Source organism: Aquila chrysaetos, chromosome 2 (genome assembly GCF_900496995.4).
Source record: "Aquila chrysaetos chrysaetos chromosome 2, bAquChr1.4, whole genome shotgun sequence".
NCBI lineage: Eukaryota > Metazoa > Chordata > Aves > Accipitriformes > Accipitridae > Aquila > Aquila chrysaetos.
This window is the reverse complement of record NC_044005.1, coordinates 23,750,634-23,768,249: the sequence shown is the minus strand read 5'-3', so window position 1 is coordinate 23,768,249 and position 17,616 is coordinate 23,750,634. Positions and strand designations below refer to the sequence as shown.

Genomic DNA, 17,616 nt, shown 5'->3' with positions numbered 1-17,616 from the left:
CACTTTGTCCTAAATCTCACAATACTGATTAAAACAGCATCTTCTGTAAAGATCTCTGGCTTTCACAGTTCTCATCAGCCTATAAAATTAGAAGTCTGACACTTCTACTTTAAGTCAAGAGATGTAAACATGGTCCATCTAAATTCATAGTGGTATACAGCTTAAAATGAGCAGACTTTTCCTTAAGTTTACAAGAAATAACAGGGAAGATACTATTGCTTACCCAAGGTATGCATGACGATCTAATATTTGGACGGTGTATTCACATGAATGCAAATCTTACATTCAAAATTTAAGAGTATAAAAAAGTTCCTGCATGTGTAGAGTTATTAACTATCTTACTTACCAAGATCATATGGGCGATCAGATTTCCTCCTAAAGCTCCGAAAGTGTAATACACCAGGGCCTTAAAACAAAATCAGCGGTTATTTAGCATCTGCCTCCAAGATAAAATACAAGAGCACACACTGAAGATTTCTGTGTTACCTTAGCTTGACTAGAATTGACGCCTAGACCAGATGCATATAGAAATCCAAGAGCCTAGAAATAAAATAAAGTTTGTCAGCACATCCTTTGAAAAATCCAGGATCAGTTTTCCTGGAATACATAAGTATAAAGAAGTCAAATAACAATCCAAAGCTGCAAAGAATATGCCAAGCTCTACCTTCACTTTGGTACCTCCTATATCTAAAGCTCTTCCCTGCCCCTTTTGAAGTATGAAGTTTCTAAATTATTCAGTTACCTAGGAGACTAACATAAATACATTTCACCAGAATTCAGTCTAGCGGATCGAATGCAAGGAAGAAACTACTACTTCCCTGAATGCCAAGTGTAGGTCCAAAGGTCCTGAAGAGTAAAAGTATACCAGTTTAAAGACCCTCAAGTGAAGATCAGCAATATCTTTCAGGTTATTCATGTATCCTATTTGTCTCATACACCAGTGCAAACATACATGAACCATGACCTTCTTTATAAGAGTCTGTTTGATTTACTGTCTAACAGATCCTATGAATTTACTATTTTGCATCTGTTCTGCCATGAGTTAGTTGCATTTATGACTACAAATATAAGCAGTTAGAATGCAGAAAGCTGTTTGGCTGAGGATTTTTCAAAAGTTATTTTTATTCTTAAAATTTACATAATTACTGCCCTGTCTATAACACCTGTTACAGCTGTGTGGCTCAAAAGAGAAACTAGTAGCACAGAAGATAACAGTATATATATATCAAGGTGGCTGTATTTCACTGTTCTAAGGCTATTCTAGGCAATTCTGAAAGCACACCCACCAAAAAAAACCAAAATCACCTCATGCAGACAGTATTGAATTCTAGACCAAGAAAAGTCAAGGTGTTCACTGAGACAAAGTCTCTAGCAAAAACACGTTCCTGCTTTCTATGGTAAATCAGCACTCCAACATTAAACATGGAACAGCAGGAGACTTGGTAGGCAAAGAGCCAAAAGAAACCAGATAATTCCTAAAGAAGCTGACACTTCCAAAACAAAACAGAACAATAAATGTATGCAGATATTGAGACATTAAAATTGTAATGTCATAAAATATGGGTGTTACATGTGAACAATTACATACAAACAGTTCTATAATGTTCAAAGGCACATGGACAAAGTGAGTCCCATTCCACTAAACAGCTTTCAAGATTCCTAGGAGTTTCTAACTTCCTAGATTATAAACTTGTGTGTGTGTGTATATCTACCTGTCTCAAAGATAAAACTGCAGAGGAAAAGCCACAACATCCCACATGAACCACAAGAAGAAAGTAACACAGAGTTTCAGAGAAGATCTGTTGGCTGGAGTCACCTGTATCTACCCATTTTTTGACTTAACACATCCAACCTAGTCAGTCATACAACAGATAAATTAAATTAAAAGACTGCCACCGTACTGTATGACTGGCAGTTCAATGCTGTTTTTTTAAACTCAAAGAGAAGACCTGTTTCCATGTGTTTACCTTGAGGGTGCAGATGCCATTTGTTACTGCACCCTCAGTAATGCTAGCAACATGCAGAAGCCAGGTAAAGCAGAAGGATTTGGGGGACAATATTTGAATCAAAGCAAGGCACTGGTGAAATTTAAAAAGGTAACGAAAGGCAATGTGTAGTCAGGATCAGGAGATGATTAGGCAAGCATCAGTAAAATGTATTACCTGAATCAGAGCCTGAAGCAAATGTTTTACATCAAGTTTGCAAACAATTTAAAAAAGCAGCACTCTCATCTGCTGTCTTTTTTAACCAGGCAACAGATACCACTTACTGTTCTCATTCTATTCTGGATGCAAGAACAATCTATAAAACCACCTTAGAGGATGTATGATCTATAAAACAATTTCTAAACCTATACAAACTTCTGTAGAATCTAAGTACATACATACCATTTGTCCTTTAGGAGAACCTTCTTCTGTTAGTTTTTCAAATAGTTCTTTTGATGACTGGATGTTCTGCTTCAGGTAATCCCCAAACAACAAAGCATAAGACACTTTCTCCATTGCCTTGGTATGATTCATGTCAGCTGCTTTCAGAAGATATTGATACGCTCTTAAAAGAAAACAATTTCTTAGTCACCTTGAGGCAAAGAAGCAGATTCCATTCATAAACCTGAAGATCCTAGGGAGGTGTTCTGATCCTCTGTTTTAGCCTCTATTTTCTACAAATGCATCTACCTACAGTCATTTGTTCCAGATCAAAATTGTCAATCTATGCAACAACTCATACAATTTAGCTAATACACAAACTGGATTTTAACATTCACTCTACTCCATATGCAAAGCAGTACGCATTTCCTCCCCTGTAAGATATATGAAAAGTTTAAGGTCAAATGATCACATTTTTGTAGCAACAATTTTAAGTCCTGTACTAGGTATCCAATAGGATGACTACTCTGACAGCTTCACAGATCATGATAGAAAAAAGAAGCCTGAAAAAGACTATGGAGTCTCTTTGATTGTTGAGTACAAAATCATTCCAATGAAAACACTAAGCATTGGGTCCAAGACAACTGCATATATGATCAGTTTTGTGATGAAACAGTCATGCTAACAATGAGGAAGTTCTTTGGAAACTCCCCTTTCTGTTTCAGCCTCAGAACTTAGAGTAGTCCTCCAAAGTAATTTCACAGCAGGTGGTTTCACAGCAATTTAAAAAACTGTAATCTTAAACATCATAACACAGTACTGTCAAGCATGCTTCAGCTTGATTTCTCATGGACCTTTGATAGCATTCCAAGATTTTTCTTTACCTCTCCTCCTTTCTATACTCAGTCTTGTCTTCTTTCTTTAGGACAGGCTAAGGCACAGCTGGTTCCTCACATAATTTCATCTTCTAAGAAAGTGTAAAGTATTCAAGAGAACCAAGATCTAATATTGTTTTATAATTCCCACACTATTTTATTCAAAGGAATACTAGTCAGTCTAACAGATACTGTCTCCCTTTGTCTTTGCCAAGGTGTGATGTACAACCTCTAGCTGTGCTTCAGTTTCCCTGATACATAAAGTAGAAATACACTTCCGTATCTCCACAAACAAGTTTATTATGTGAACACTATTACCGTGTTAATCAGCAGTGTGAAGTCACCACTTGCTGATGAAGTTGTCAACGTGAGTACCAGGGAGTTGTAAATTAACATAGCTATTCCTAATTATAGTGGTAAGCTGAGAACTATTTCGTCAGTAATTGGATATATACAGAGTAGAAAGTAAACAGACCAGAGTGAACAGAACACTCACTTCATTCTTTTTTTTTCGTTTTGTCTACAAGTACTCCCCTTTTCTCTCATACAATGTTAATTTTTAGAGTTTTAACAATTTGTTGAGATTAAGCTTAATACTATTTTTATGGTGACCGAAAACACCAGAAAGCAGGGACAAAAACAGAGCAGGACAAGAAATGCTGATTTTTCCCACTTTATCTTTGAAGCAGAATGAGAACCAGGCTGTAAGAAACATTTGAAAAGAGACAAATAGCTTGTATCATGTTCTTAGATTTTTTTCTGGGCAGCTGACACATATATATTGTGGCTAGAGAACTGCAGCACCATCTTGCATTAAGTCAATGTTTTGATGACATCCACTCTTCAGAAATTAATGTTATACAATATTTAGTGGATTCAGAGGAAAGCAGAAATAAATTTGTTTTTCTAAATACCCCGAAATTACTATTTATTTTCAGTACTATCACTGCATCGTTTGATGCTAAGTCCAATAAAGTGCAAAGTCCCAGGGCAACTCATTTAAGTTATTTTTCAGTTAAGCCAGAGTGACCAGCCATGTCGTCCTTCTCTTGTGGGGGTGGAGGAGGTAGACTTACTCTTTCTTCTGAGCCTTTTTACTGCTTTCATTAAGGATTTTCATTCCAGTCTGATAAACATCCTCAGCTTCTTGCATCTGCCTTCTCTTATTAGACTGCTCTTCAGCTAAAAAAAAAAAAAAAGTACATCAAGAGCTCTAATTACACAGCTCAAGACCATTCTCTCAAAATTCCTATTGGTTCTGAAGGGAAAATACAGACAGAAATATGTTTCTGAAGACCAATAAACAACCCAAGTGATTACAAAAAGCTGTCTAAAGGAGGTGTTGGATATCTTGGTAGACAGTTTCTTCTCATGTGACATCTCTCATGTACAAGTTTGCTGTTAAAATATTCTTTTCATTGCTCCAAAGCAAGCTGTGCAAGGAAGAAAGGTTCCTCCTTCAGGAGGACGTTTCCTAGAGAAGTGTTGCCTTTGTGCAACAAATCAGCGAGTATAATGGGAAAACACTGTCAAACCCCTATAGTCCTACAGCCTCAGAAACTAAGAGTTTTATAGATGCCTCCACTACAAGATTTCCCAAACAGCTTTGGGAAGTGGCATTTCCATTATAATCTTTTCCATCATGAGAACTTTGCCTTTATAATTACTTGTATATCACAGTATAAAGTGGCCATTAATATATGACAGGGACTTCTAGACCCTGAAATAAGGGGCATTAAGAGGACTGAAAACACTAGCTTAAGAAAGCATTCCTTGGACAAGAACAAGACATCAGGTTACTTACTTTCACAGAAGCCCCACTTTTGATCTTTCTTGTAATCATAGGTTGTTGCACACCAAAGCCTGCCATCCTCCCTCCCATCCGCAGTGCACTCTGCATACTCCTTCTCCATAAACAAAAAGGGGAAGTGGCAAGGTTCACCATCCGCAGTGCCTCCAATAGCTGTCAAAACTGAAAATACATACCCAGGGATTAGACTGCTTTCCTTTATTCCACAAATAAAAGTCATCTACTACATATAGGAAAGCACACCTATGTTGGTTTTAATTTCTATGAACTGCATTTAATCAAGTTTTGAGTAAAACTTCTAGTTTACAAAAGCCTGAAAAAGCAATTATTTTTCTAAATAGCACTTGAAGAAGTATTATTCTTATTTTTAATTAGGAAGTGAAACTGAAGGTAGGTGGTTTCTTATATTCCTTAGTTCTAGGCAAAGAAAATATTTTTGTTTAGATTGGAGAAGGAAAATCTGTTACATTTTCATTGCCTACCAAAATAAACAGCCCTTCCTTTCACCTTCTCTTCTCTGCACTCCCTTCGTCATGCAAAAGACTACCCTTGAAGTGCATTCCAGTGAATATATTCATTTTAGCCCCAGGGTTAGATGTAATCATGACAGAACCACTCACATCCCCAAATGTGATACTGAAAGTACTTGAATATCAGCAGGAAGTACACTTAGAACGTACAACTGTGAGAAAAGACTTAAAAGTCTAGTCATTTTCTATTGTTGCAAATACTTACATTGAAAACTTTATTTCACTTCGCCAATATATTTATGTTGTATTCAAAATTACTTTGAACAGCATGATTTATCATTTCTCATGCACTAGAACTTCAAAGGTTACTGATTCCAATATTGCAATATTTTAAAATAAAATTAATCTTCCATGAAGACTAAGAATTATCTTCACTTTTTTGAAAATGAAATTATTTCAATTAGCCTTTTATAATTTCTCTTTCACTAAGCTAAATCCAGCAGTTGGGTTCAGCTTCATTTGAAGACATTTGCAAAGTCATGCAATTGAGAATGTCAATTATACAGTGTTTTTTCAAGTTAAGTTTGTAATTCTTGTGGTTATAGAGAAAGTTAGTTCTTTTTTCTAGGGTCTATAATTGTAAGGCCTAGAGACCATACTACTTTAAAAATTTCATTTTGATTTTTTGAAGCATAAGGAAGTCTCCAGGATTAGTTAGCCTGTTCAAATTGCTCTTCATAATTTGATTCCTTGGCAGATGCTCCACCACACCACTCCAAGTTACTTATCCCATAACACACAAGGAAAAATGTTATTTTCAGAAATTGCATTAAAAAATAATGTGTCTAGATGCAATCTGCCTGGAATCATTTTAGACATCTGTTAACCACAGAGTAATACACAAACTCATGCTAAGGGTACACATAACTACAACTGATGGGACCTCTTATCACTGTCCTTTGAACAAATTCCAGGTCCAGGATACTAACACTACTTGAGAACTTGAAGTTTTACTTGTATTGCTTAGTACCTTGTCTCATATATTGAAAGCAATTGGACACGAACCATTTACACAGTGTTCTGCATAAGAGTTAACAAATGACTCTGCCCCACTCCTCCCCCTTGCCTTCTTTTAATTCTAAATTCAACCATAATGCTGTTTTTCCCCCTAGATAGTAACAAATACTAACCCCTAAAGAAACACAGCTATGTGATCACAGGATAAAATGCTCACCACAGTTATTTTGTCATGTACTTAAAGAATGATAAATACAAACTGAGGCAAATGATTTACTTTTTGTCAAACTGAGTGTGCAAGCAGCAATCTACCTATTTTACTATGTCTGAATAAAGCATATGGTATTTTATCATTATATTTTGTCCTTATTTACTTATATCTCATCTCATACTTTATGCTGCAGGAAACTTAAATATAGATTACTTATAAGTATTGGTTACATTACTATAAGATTCCTCCAAATAGGAAAACAAACGCAGCAGGAATTGCCAGCTCTGTATAAACTCGTGGGCAGTTTTCAGCAAAAATTGTTAGCATGGAACTTGATTGGTACAAAAACATACAACACAAGATAAATAACTAAAAAATATCATTTTCTTTACACACAAGAGCTCCCCACTATCAGAAGAAAGCAGGACAACTTCTTTCTTAGAAGGTTAAAAGCCTTAGTAGTGTACTATTTTAAATTACTGAAGATTAATTTTTTTCTGCTCCTTGTCCTGCAAAATACACGTGGAAACTTGAAGAATATTATTTTTTCTGTGCAATCTCATGACCATACACAGGAGCCAAACTGTATTTAGAAAAGCTTTAATCTCCCTTAACGCAGTCCTGTCACCAGTAGCTCATTCAAGAGCTGTAGCATCTGTACCTGAGGTAGATTCCTATCCCGCTCAGTTAAAAAGTTTGCCAGTAAAGCTGTCCTTTAGCAGTATTTTTTACCTGCGAGAATACAAGTACTTTCCCTTCAGAATTGCTTTTTAGATAAAACCAGTAATCCTTCCATCCACATTGCTTATTTACTTCATAAGAGGTTCAAGAAACTGCGCAAGACAAATTTATGGTTTTTGAAAGTCACTTGCAGTACTTTGACAGGTGTAGTTAAAAACCTCAGTTGCCATAGAGCAAGCTATCTGGTTACATCTTTCTGATGTGAGATTAAAAGTATCTTAAAATTTACTTTTGAAACAGACTGCACTGACTAAATATGGTGCTTAACTCACTGTTTTGCGGTAGCAAGCTATTTAGTGGATTTTATATACCTTTTTCCTGTACACCACCACACCTATTGACAGCAATATTTAATCCTATCACTGAGTTTTTACAAACTGTATACTAGTTCTGCATTAATAAGGAAGGCTTATTAGAAAACACTGAAAGTTAGTATATAACAAAGCTCATTTCATAACTCTTGTTTTCTTTTGACATTCAAATCTGAGTTGAGAAGATAGACAAATACTAATATTACCATGTAACTATATTTTTTCAGTAAAGTTGAAGATTTAGTTTTTATGTATGAGTGAAAAGGAAAAGTCTTTGCTGCATAGGCTAGGGTACTCAACTGTGCCATCTAGTTATCATCCACTACTAACTGCAAATAAAAAAAAAATCATATTAAATTTATATTTTTATTAGCAGTAAAAAAGAAACTCTAGAATTTCCTGGGAATTTAGGCACAAGGACTTAAGGTCTTACCTATATTTGAAAACTTACTGAAGTTTACATGCAATTTAGATGTTGCCCTAAGGCTTCCAATGCTATCCTGGGAAGCTTGTCTTTGCATCATAATTTGTTCCTTCTCTGTCAACTTCTCTCCAGGCAAACAGAAAGCAGGCTGAAATACTGATGCAATTTCTCCTTCTACGGTTGGTATAAATAAGCACACATAGTATGCTGTGTGTGAGTCCTGTTTGGAGAAATCAGGGCTTTCTCCATTTGATAGTTAAAGCTTTCCAACAAGAAGGAAACAACGAGAATTATGGAAAACCCTTTCAAATACATCTAAAAATAACCACTCATATTTCAATCACAATATACTTGAAAACTTTTTGATGTTACTTTCTAATGGAAAAGGCAGCAATTATCATTCCATTCCAGAAAGGTTAAGACATTAGTTATTTCAAAGTTACTCAGATGCATCTTTTTTGCCACCTGTTCAAAAGTCTGTGAGCAGTTACCTGGACTCTGTATTTCTGCTTCTTCCAAATCTTTATTTAATAGATTTGACATTTCTAGAGAGTTCAACTCTTCCAGCGAATTCTCTTTTTCCTCCTCTTGACTGTGAAAGTTCTCTTCATTCTCCGACTGAGAGTCTGATTTCCCTGATTCAAGGAAGATCTGACCTGCTACTACTCGAGTTCCCGTAGAATGGTCCTTTACCTGGTCCTCTGCAGATAAAGTCTAAAGGAAAGCAGCCACATAATTTAGAAGATTAGAAACTGAACAGCAGCAGCTGGCAAAAAAACCATTATTTTTTAAAGATATGATTAATTAACATACTAAGTTTAAACAGTAGCATCAAAAGTAAGTTGAGCTACCTCTATCAGCTCCCATTGACTCCACCCCTTTCAGTTCTTTGGAAAAAAAAAATTCAAAGATAAAACACAACATCAATTATTCTGATGCACAGAAGACATAAATGACACAGCAAGAGCTACAGAACAGTTTAAAACAGGAATCAAATCACGGTTCTGAATTTCAGACCTTTGCTCTCACACCACAAGAAAAACAGAATGACTAGAAACTTATTTCCTCACCTTTGACTCCAGTGATTCATCTTGATTTCCTTCTTCATCTAGAAGAGATGTTATAAGTCAGTAAAAAGCTTTTCCATGAGTAATTTTCTCAAAAATAAAAATAAGTTCAGCTATAATATTGTACCATGGTTCTGAAATATTCTAGTGTACTAAGTTGACTAATGCACTTCAGAAAGACCTTGCTGGTGTTGTCAGGAAGAATCAAATGTTTCACAGATGTTTCTTCTTCCTTAAATTATGCCAACACAACTGTGTGTCCAATACTGGAAAAAAGTGTGGAATTTTTTTTTTTTTTTTTTAAAAACCCAAATCAATCCTCTAGATTACTACACAGTCTGAATTGTTCTGGTCCAACTAAACTAATTAAAAAGGTATGCATCAAGTGAAAAGGGCCTGTGGAACCTAGAGTTTTTAGCCACCGAATCAGCTTCAGTATAAACAGCTTCAGTAGTGACCAAAAAGTTACTTTAATAACACCTCACTTGTAATTAAACATTGTGCTTTATAGAATGCCAATAATTTTGCCTGACCAGCATATTCAAACGTTTATATAGAAGTCTCTCTTCACAAATGTGAGACATTAGTTTGCCTTTAAGATACTGTTCAAGAGCTGCAAGCCTTGTTTAATTGTCATATTTCTTATCTGAACGGGCTATGATATGATATTTGATTAGAAAGATTGCAAAGAGAAGAAATGGTAAAGAAGAAAGGCTATTAGGCAGAGACCTAAAGAAATAGAGGTGAAGAGGAGGGAGAAGATAATCAGAAAAGCTTATTTATGACAGTTTTACCACTGTTTTGCAGAATTGTCTCTCATTTTCTTTGTTTCTGTAACTTAAATGGGCTACTAACTGTGCTTCAAACAACCTGGTTTGTACTATCATCTTAACTGAAAGCCTCTAAAATTATCACAGCTGAAATGTGACTGTTCCCAGTCATCAGTATCTGATACCACCTCATTTAGGTAAACACCCCCCCCCCCCCATTTGAAAGAAGACACTACAGGCCTCCCTCTCTCCAGTACACAACTCACTTAAACCTAAATAAAAGCTTAAAATATAAACAGATGACTAAGCAAAGCTGCCACTAACTCCTACTACATTTAGAAATCCCCCCCTTCTGAGATTCTGGGGTGTGTAATGCCCTATAGCAGTAGTAAGGTGTTGACAGGCCAGAGACCTGCACTGTGACTAGAAAAGGTATGTAAACTGATAGAAGTTAGTGCTCTGTACATGAGATACACCATTTAGTAAGTTATGGTTAGCTATTAAAGACTACCTGCACAAATACTGAATGGCAACAAAACTCTCCAAAAGTTTATAGAACTCTGCTGACTTTCTGTAAGGATGTCAGCAAACAAAACTTGCATGCTTTTTATCCTCATGCAAGTAGAGTGTCTTACCTGAGATAAACCACCTCTGAAGTGACAAACTACAAACATGACACTTCATCAGCTCATGTTTTGAAGGCTATTACTATAACAGAGCAACTGTGGGTATTTGCAATGAAAGGGCTAATCTTGGAAGCCAGATTCCAGAAAGCAATTTCCACATTGTTATTTGAAGTGTAACCTTTGATTAGAACAAGTAAAAACATGAGGATCAACTTTAAGCTGTAACAGCATAATAAAAACAAGAAAAAATGCTAAGACTCATAAGAGCAAAACTAAGATGACAAGAAGTTTGACAGTGCAACGGAGACAAATCAATAATAGTCTGTTGAGCATGCTGACGAGGATGTAAAGCTCAAAAAGTCTGACTGCCAGCAGACACAGGATTAAACAGGATCTAGAACAGTCGCTGTGGGTAGGCAGCTGTACCCTACAGGTCCAAAAACGAAAGCATGTAGAGCCCTTCAGAAAAACTAGTGGAGACATCAAAGAGCACTCCAGATGAAACAGACCCTGGAAGTAGCAACTAAGACAGCGTAAGACAATTTTGGAAAAGGCACCAAAAGAGGCATAAGGAAAAAACAAGGCTAGCTGCATTTTTGGCAGAGACCACAGTGCTTATCAGCTCAAGGAATCTAACAGATAAGGCTATTGGGATAAGTCATAAGAAGTTCTACCACTGAACTTCAACACTTCAGATCATATAACAGTTGGTTTTTTAATACAGTAAAAGTATGTGTGCATTTAGGATACTTGTTGGTCCTTTCTATTTTTGAACTATAAGACAATTTGCATTTACCATGTTTCCCACAAATTACATTCTACCATTCTAACCAAATTTGATCTAAAACCAAATGCCACCCCTACAACTCCAAACTCCAGAGCTTGTCAAGGAATTCAGACATGCTTCTGGAGCGGGAGAAAACTACGACAGGGTTAACCTACCCAGTAACTTGTATGCTGCTATTAATATATACAAAGCACTTATACAGTACCTGTTACTGCAGTAACAAACATCATGTTATTTTTAACAGCTACAGCAGCTAGGGGGTTTGTTTTTGTCTACTACTCAATATCAGCCTATATGCCTGACAGCACTAGACCATTTTAGCTTTTTGGTAAAGGCTTTGCTAACTGATTTCAATCTGTGCAAGGCTGACTTTACAACAAAAGATCACACAAGGACAAATACAAATAGGGTATACTATCTATGCACACATATCAAAGAACAATTTTATTGTAACTTCATAGGCAAAGCAAAAGGTTTACTACATTGAAAGGCAAGGGACATCTGAGCAACATAAGGTAGAGCTCATTAAATGCTCTTCTTCCTTGAAAGTAAATAAACAGATTTCTTTTCTATTGCATCATTTAAATCCTCTCTGAAGGAACCAGCTTTGTTATTAAGAAGTTGTACCTGAATAATTGTTTTCAAAAAAGTGATTCCAAAACAGCACTAAAGCAACAACAAATATTAGTTTAATTGTTCTCAGCTCTGGAACCTCCTTCTAAATTAGGCAGATGAGGCTGCAGTGATGACCGATATATGACTAGAGGAGGGATCACTTAACAGCCTTGTTATTTCACAGAACTGCTGACTAATATGCACCCGCTACTCATAGAAGTGTCTACTTCTAAGAAACATTTAAGAAAACTATTCTGAAAGTGTTAATGAAAAATCTGTGGAAGGTCACAGTTTGACCTAAGAACAGCTTATTAGTCAAGCCTCAACTACTGAACACAGTCACAGATGGCATGTTTGTGCACCTGCTTCAGAGATAAAAGTTGATAGTTTAGTTTGTTTTTCCAGAGTTAAATGAAAAAGCAACTGACTTTTTTTTTTTTAAATTTAGGTTTGTTACCAAGGCTGCCTAATTCTATAAACCTCTTCTGAAAAGGCCAATTGGAAGTTAATCCTACCATTTGTTAAACAAATTACAGAGATGCAATGATATGTTAAAATGAATGCTTCACTTACAAACAGTGCTGAGCTGTAGACACTGCTGGGTGCCCTCATGCCCAGCTAGGACTCTAAAGCACTTCATAGAGATAAACACTTGTTTCAACCATCCACCACTTCATATATAATTAAAATCAGCTTTCAAATGTATTCATTTTTCCTCAGTTAGAAAGATCAGTGTTCAATCAGTCTATTTAAATATAGCAAAAATACCCTGGCAGCCTATGCTAGATAAAAAGATCCTACCATATGCTGGATAAAGATCCTACCATTTTGTGAGAATTACCATTTTCAAGAGAGCACTATGGAGAGAGGGGTAGAAACAAGAAGAGCTATGCAGTGCGATTCAGCAGGAAGAATGTCATTAGCTTGAGGGAGCCCAACAGTTCCAAAGTTTTGTTGTATTAGAAGAACAAATCAGCTGACAGCCTATAAAGCTAAAGGACTGCTACTACCAGACAAGAAATACTATTAGTTTCAATGTTACAACGGTCACTCACCTTTGGGAAATAGCCCAAAATTCAGTAAGTGCAAGCAGTTGGCAACTTCCCAAAGCTCTGATGAATGCCCTAACTGATCACAGTTATCGCCAAGCTCTTCAAGCTTCAAACACTATCACAACAAAGCAACTAGTAAGAATTTGCATGCTTTACAGCAGTGATCTCCTAAGTGGAGTGCATACATCTCAGGGGGCGCGCTAGCCAACCCACTGGGGACGCAGGAAGAAAATACTTTTTGTACCATTAATAAATAAAACTTTTCTTAATACAGTGTTTATTTCACCTTTATCTCATTCTTGTTTCTTTTCTGGTTTTGTGCATGTTTTATGATGTACGTAATATAAAAAAATACATGTATGTACTACTGTACTAATATAAGTTAAACATTGAAGAGGCATGCTCATAATTTTTTTACCGAGACAGGTGCATGAACAAAAAAGGTTTGGCAACAGTTGCTTTAAAGCATCCATCAGAGATTTTCTGTGGTATTTTTAGTTATTTCTTTCAATGTTCTTATTACGCAAGTGACTAGTTAGACTTTGAAAGAGAGTGCAAACCCTGTTTATCTTATTCTTGCAGGAAAACAGTAAATCTTAAGAAAAAAATTACCTCAGATCGCTTCTCATCAATTTTTCAACTGTTAAATTCAGCACAGAAACATTCTATAGCGTAGATGCTATTCCTATTACATGAACCTCCAAAACATGCAGTGAGTTAAGCAAAATCCTTACGTGGTATCTATTCAGCAAGACTAGTTTCAAAGTATCCTTGCCAGCAAGTAAATTGTTCCCAGCTACAATCTGTGCAGCATATTCATTTTAGTGCAACTGCAAGATTAAGATATAGGTCCACACTCCCTCTGAATACAAGTCTTTTTTCCGGTCTCCTTGCAATTACTGGCTATTTACAAAACTTACTCTTTCTGTAGGAATTGAGATTCCCTATCAGGCAACAAGGCAACAAGTTTAGGGAATGTTTTTCAGTTAGGTAAGTAAAATCAGAAGGGTCAGGGCAGGCCAGTGAGGTCTGTCTTTTGAGACAATAGGTACAGAAGTTTCCTACAAGTGTATGACTGTGCTCATTTGTCCTACCAGTTAATGAGACAGTATGAAAACCTCTGCATATCACTGAAGTTAGCCATAGAAGGTGCAGGATAGTCAGAGGAAGAATCACTTCCTCTCTTCAGGCAGAACGAGAGAATTTCTACCTCTTAGGCTGCAAACAAGGGGGAAAAACCCCAAGAATAAAATAATATCAGCAATCAGAAAAAAATAACATTTTTTTCAACATTCTTAATGAATGATCAACAGAAGAAGCAGAAGGCCATCGCTGCTGTGATAAGCAGAAGATAGCCAGCTTCAGCTGGAAAACACAGTTACCTTTTTTCAGCTGCTTTTGCCAACTCCCTATGGACTCCTTAATATTCTTTCCCCAGCTCCCAACATTCAACTTCTTCATACTCTGTACTAATATTGTATCTTCAAAAAAATAGCACCCATTTCCTTAGGCCTGAGTTTTTTAACATTCACATGAAGTTTTCAATAAACTGATTTAAGCAAAGTTTATGACTGTAGAGTTAGAGTTTAAAGCTGTAGTTAAAAGACCCACTACTAAAAAAAACTCCTCATTAAAAACATCTTCTGAAGGCAGGAAATGTAATACTTGAACTGTTTGTTTTTACTCATCGATGAAGTGATGACGACTTGTTTTCTTTCAGAATGATTCTTGACAAAAATTGGAGCAAGAAAGGCCTTCCTATTATAATCTGCTGCCAAAAGATGGACTCCAAACACCCTCTCCTAATTAATTCTGGATATTAGTGAACAGTTTTATCTCACAGTAACGCTTTAAGTTTGGCAACAGCACCTAATCCTTCTTGTACTGTACCATGTGCTTTCTTGGGCCTAGTAACTGTATTAGTTCAACTGACTCTAAACATATGGTTTTTAAAGGCTGAATTAAGCTTATCAGAACTTCATATTCACAAACACAACTTTGTGATAATGGAAAAGCAGTCGAGACAGAAGAGTTGTGTGCCAGCACAGCCATAGATGCACACTTGAACAGCCCTTAATTTTGCCACCTAACTTCCATGTACATAACAGACGGTTCATCTGACATGAACAGTCTCATCTCACCTTAGTTCTTTTCTTTACATACACTTATCAGCAAGAATACACCATTCAAAGCTTGGGTACATCTCTCTGACTTCACAGAACTTGTATGTATCTTTTCTACACCTTGGGAAGTGCCCTGCTGGCTTATAACATTACCTACAAAGCTCATATAACTGTGCTTGATATCCAGTCTGAACTCCAGTAACGTAACTTGAAATTTCAACTTCCTACTGCATACATGAAAACGAACCCCAAACCACAGAACTTACCTCTAGAGAAAACGTTAAGTTACTTTCCTGAAATATCACTGACACCCTAAAAGCACATCCCTCGTAGCACTGGATAAGGCTGCCTACTAAAGGAGTGCTTTCTGGCTTTAGAAACACTATATAAATAAATGCACTGCACATTCCCCCTACTCGCCATGGTGAAAATAAGGATGTGGGAGGCAGAAACGCCACGAAAGGAAGTAAATGACAACATATGAGAAGCACACAAAACCCATGCTGTAGAATAACAAAAGAAGCAGAAAAAAAAAAAGTATTATAGCAACACAACACAAGGCCCAGAGATGCTCTGTGTATATTTTCGTGAGAAAACTCTTCTGATAACGCTAACATCAGCACTATCAGGTCCTCAGCAAGAAAACGCATAGTCGGTAGGAAAAAAATGCCTCACTTCGGTTTTGAGCAGAGCGAGCATTACAAAGTAGGCTCCTAACGAGCTGTTTAAAGGCAAGAGCCAGACTAAGCAATGTGTTCGCCCCCGTCAGGCCTACCGAACAACCCCCGCTGAGGCAAAGCCAGCAGGCACCGGGTGAGCAATGGGCCCGCCGCCGCCACCCCCGCTACTCGCGGCCACGCAGCTGACAGGAGTCCAGCTCCCTTCCTCTCCCCTCCGCCGCCCCGGCGAGGACGGGGCTGCCCCCACGCACCCCGAAGCCCCAGGGAGGACACCGGGCCCCCTCCCCCGTTGCCGCCGCCGCCGCCTCCGCGCCCCGGTGCGGGCGCCAGGACCCCCCCCAGACACGTCGCCGCCGGCACCCCACAGCGGCGGCGGCCCGCACCCCCCTCCCCTGCAGCAGGCCAGCGGGGGGCGAGGCCGCCGCAGAGCTCAGGCCCAGCGGGGCGCGGAGCGGTGGGACCCCGGTACTAACCGGCCGCGGCCAGTCCTCCGGCCCACAGCGCCGCGAGGCACAGCACCAGCCCGAGGCGCGCCCGCCGCCCCATCCCGCCGGGCTCCTGAGGGGCCGCCGCCGCCGCCGAGGGGCGCCGACTCCGGCTTCCTCGCCCCGCCCACCGCCGCCACCAATCCGCCGGCCGCGCTGACGACCAACTACCGACTGCTAGCGGCAGCACACGCAGCCCTCCCCCGAACGGCTTGCTCTACATGGCCCGCTCCGATTGGCTCGGGGGAGGTATGGATCGTCGGTCACGCCCTCTTGTTGGCCAACCGCATCGCAAAAGGAAAGCGCGTGCCCCAGCGAGCGCCGGCTACGCGAGAGCGCCCTTCCGAGACGGCGGCTTCCATTGGCTCGGGCGCCCGTTCCTACGACACCCACAGCGCCTTGCGAAGGCCCCGGCGCAGCCGGTGGCCGAGGCACCGCTAGGACCCACGGCGGGGCAGGGACTACGTCACCCACAGCCCCCCGCGCCCAACTGCGCAGGGAGGGGCGGTGCGGCCCGCAGCCCGCTGGCCGGGCCGTGAGGCGCCGGGGCCGGCAGCCGCCTCGCCCCGCGGCCCCGAGCTGGGCGCTGGGGCCTGGCTGCGGCGCCGCCCTTCCGATGTGAAGCGCAGAGGCCGGCTTGGGAGCGGGGCGGCGGCAGCCTGCCGCGGGGCCTGTCCCGCGGGCGCCGGGGAGGGGCGGGCGGCCTTTCGGCGGCCGTTCGTAGCGGTCGGAAACGCGGGGGCGGGGCGGCAGCGAGGGGCCGGGGGGCGGCGGCGGGTAGCGGCAGTGCGGCGTTACCGTGCCGCGGGGGGAGTGGTGAGGAGCCGGCAGGGGGTAGGGGAGAGACGGGGAGGGAGAAACAGTGGCGTTGAGAACTAGGGAGGGACAGGCTGGCCCTGTGAGAGCAAACCTTCCTCTCCGCGGGGCGGGGGGGAGAAACTTCCCTGGCTGCCTTCAGGCTTTGTGAGGCAGAGCGGGGCTGAAGTCAGAGCCGTCGCTCCAGCCTCTCTTCCAGGGCACCTGCAGAGGGAAGTTGAGGGTTTAGCTTAGTTTACCAAGTTCTTGTTTTTCGTACGGCATTTTTATCCTCTGCCATTAGGTTCCTATGTCAACTTTTTTTTTTTCTGTCCTAGGCGAACACTGTAGCGTTTATGACTTCAATTTGCAGCCAGGAGCCCTATTTCAA

The 17,616-nt window shown here is 39.7% G+C and overlaps 1 protein-coding gene across 3 annotated transcripts in view; it reads right to left on the bottom strand.

Moving 5' to 3' along the window:
* SEL1L (SEL1L adaptor subunit of ERAD E3 ubiquitin ligase) overlaps positions 1-16,601 on the bottom strand; it is a 36,496-nt gene extending 19,895 nt beyond the window's left edge. The window contains exons 1-8 of one of the 3 annotated variants that reach the window (XM_030039760.2): positions 16,419-16,601; positions 9,296-9,333; positions 8,717-8,939; positions 5,046-5,213; positions 4,318-4,423; positions 2,388-2,550; positions 487-540; positions 347-406 (exon numbers count right to left, since the gene is read on the bottom strand). In XM_030039760.2, coding sequence (XP_029895620.1) covers positions 347-406; positions 487-540; positions 2,388-2,550; positions 4,318-4,423; positions 5,046-5,213; positions 8,717-8,939; positions 9,296-9,333; positions 16,419-16,491 — 885 coding nt within the window. In that variant the 5' untranslated portion in view covers positions 16,492-16,601. The remainder of the gene's footprint in view (positions 1-346; positions 407-486; positions 541-2,387; positions 2,551-4,317; positions 4,424-5,045; positions 5,214-8,716; positions 8,940-9,295; positions 9,334-16,418) is intronic. The other 2 variants (XM_041129570.1, XM_030039768.2) reach the window with 2 other exon arrangements.
* Between the last annotated feature and the right edge of the window lie 1,015 nt (positions 16,602-17,616).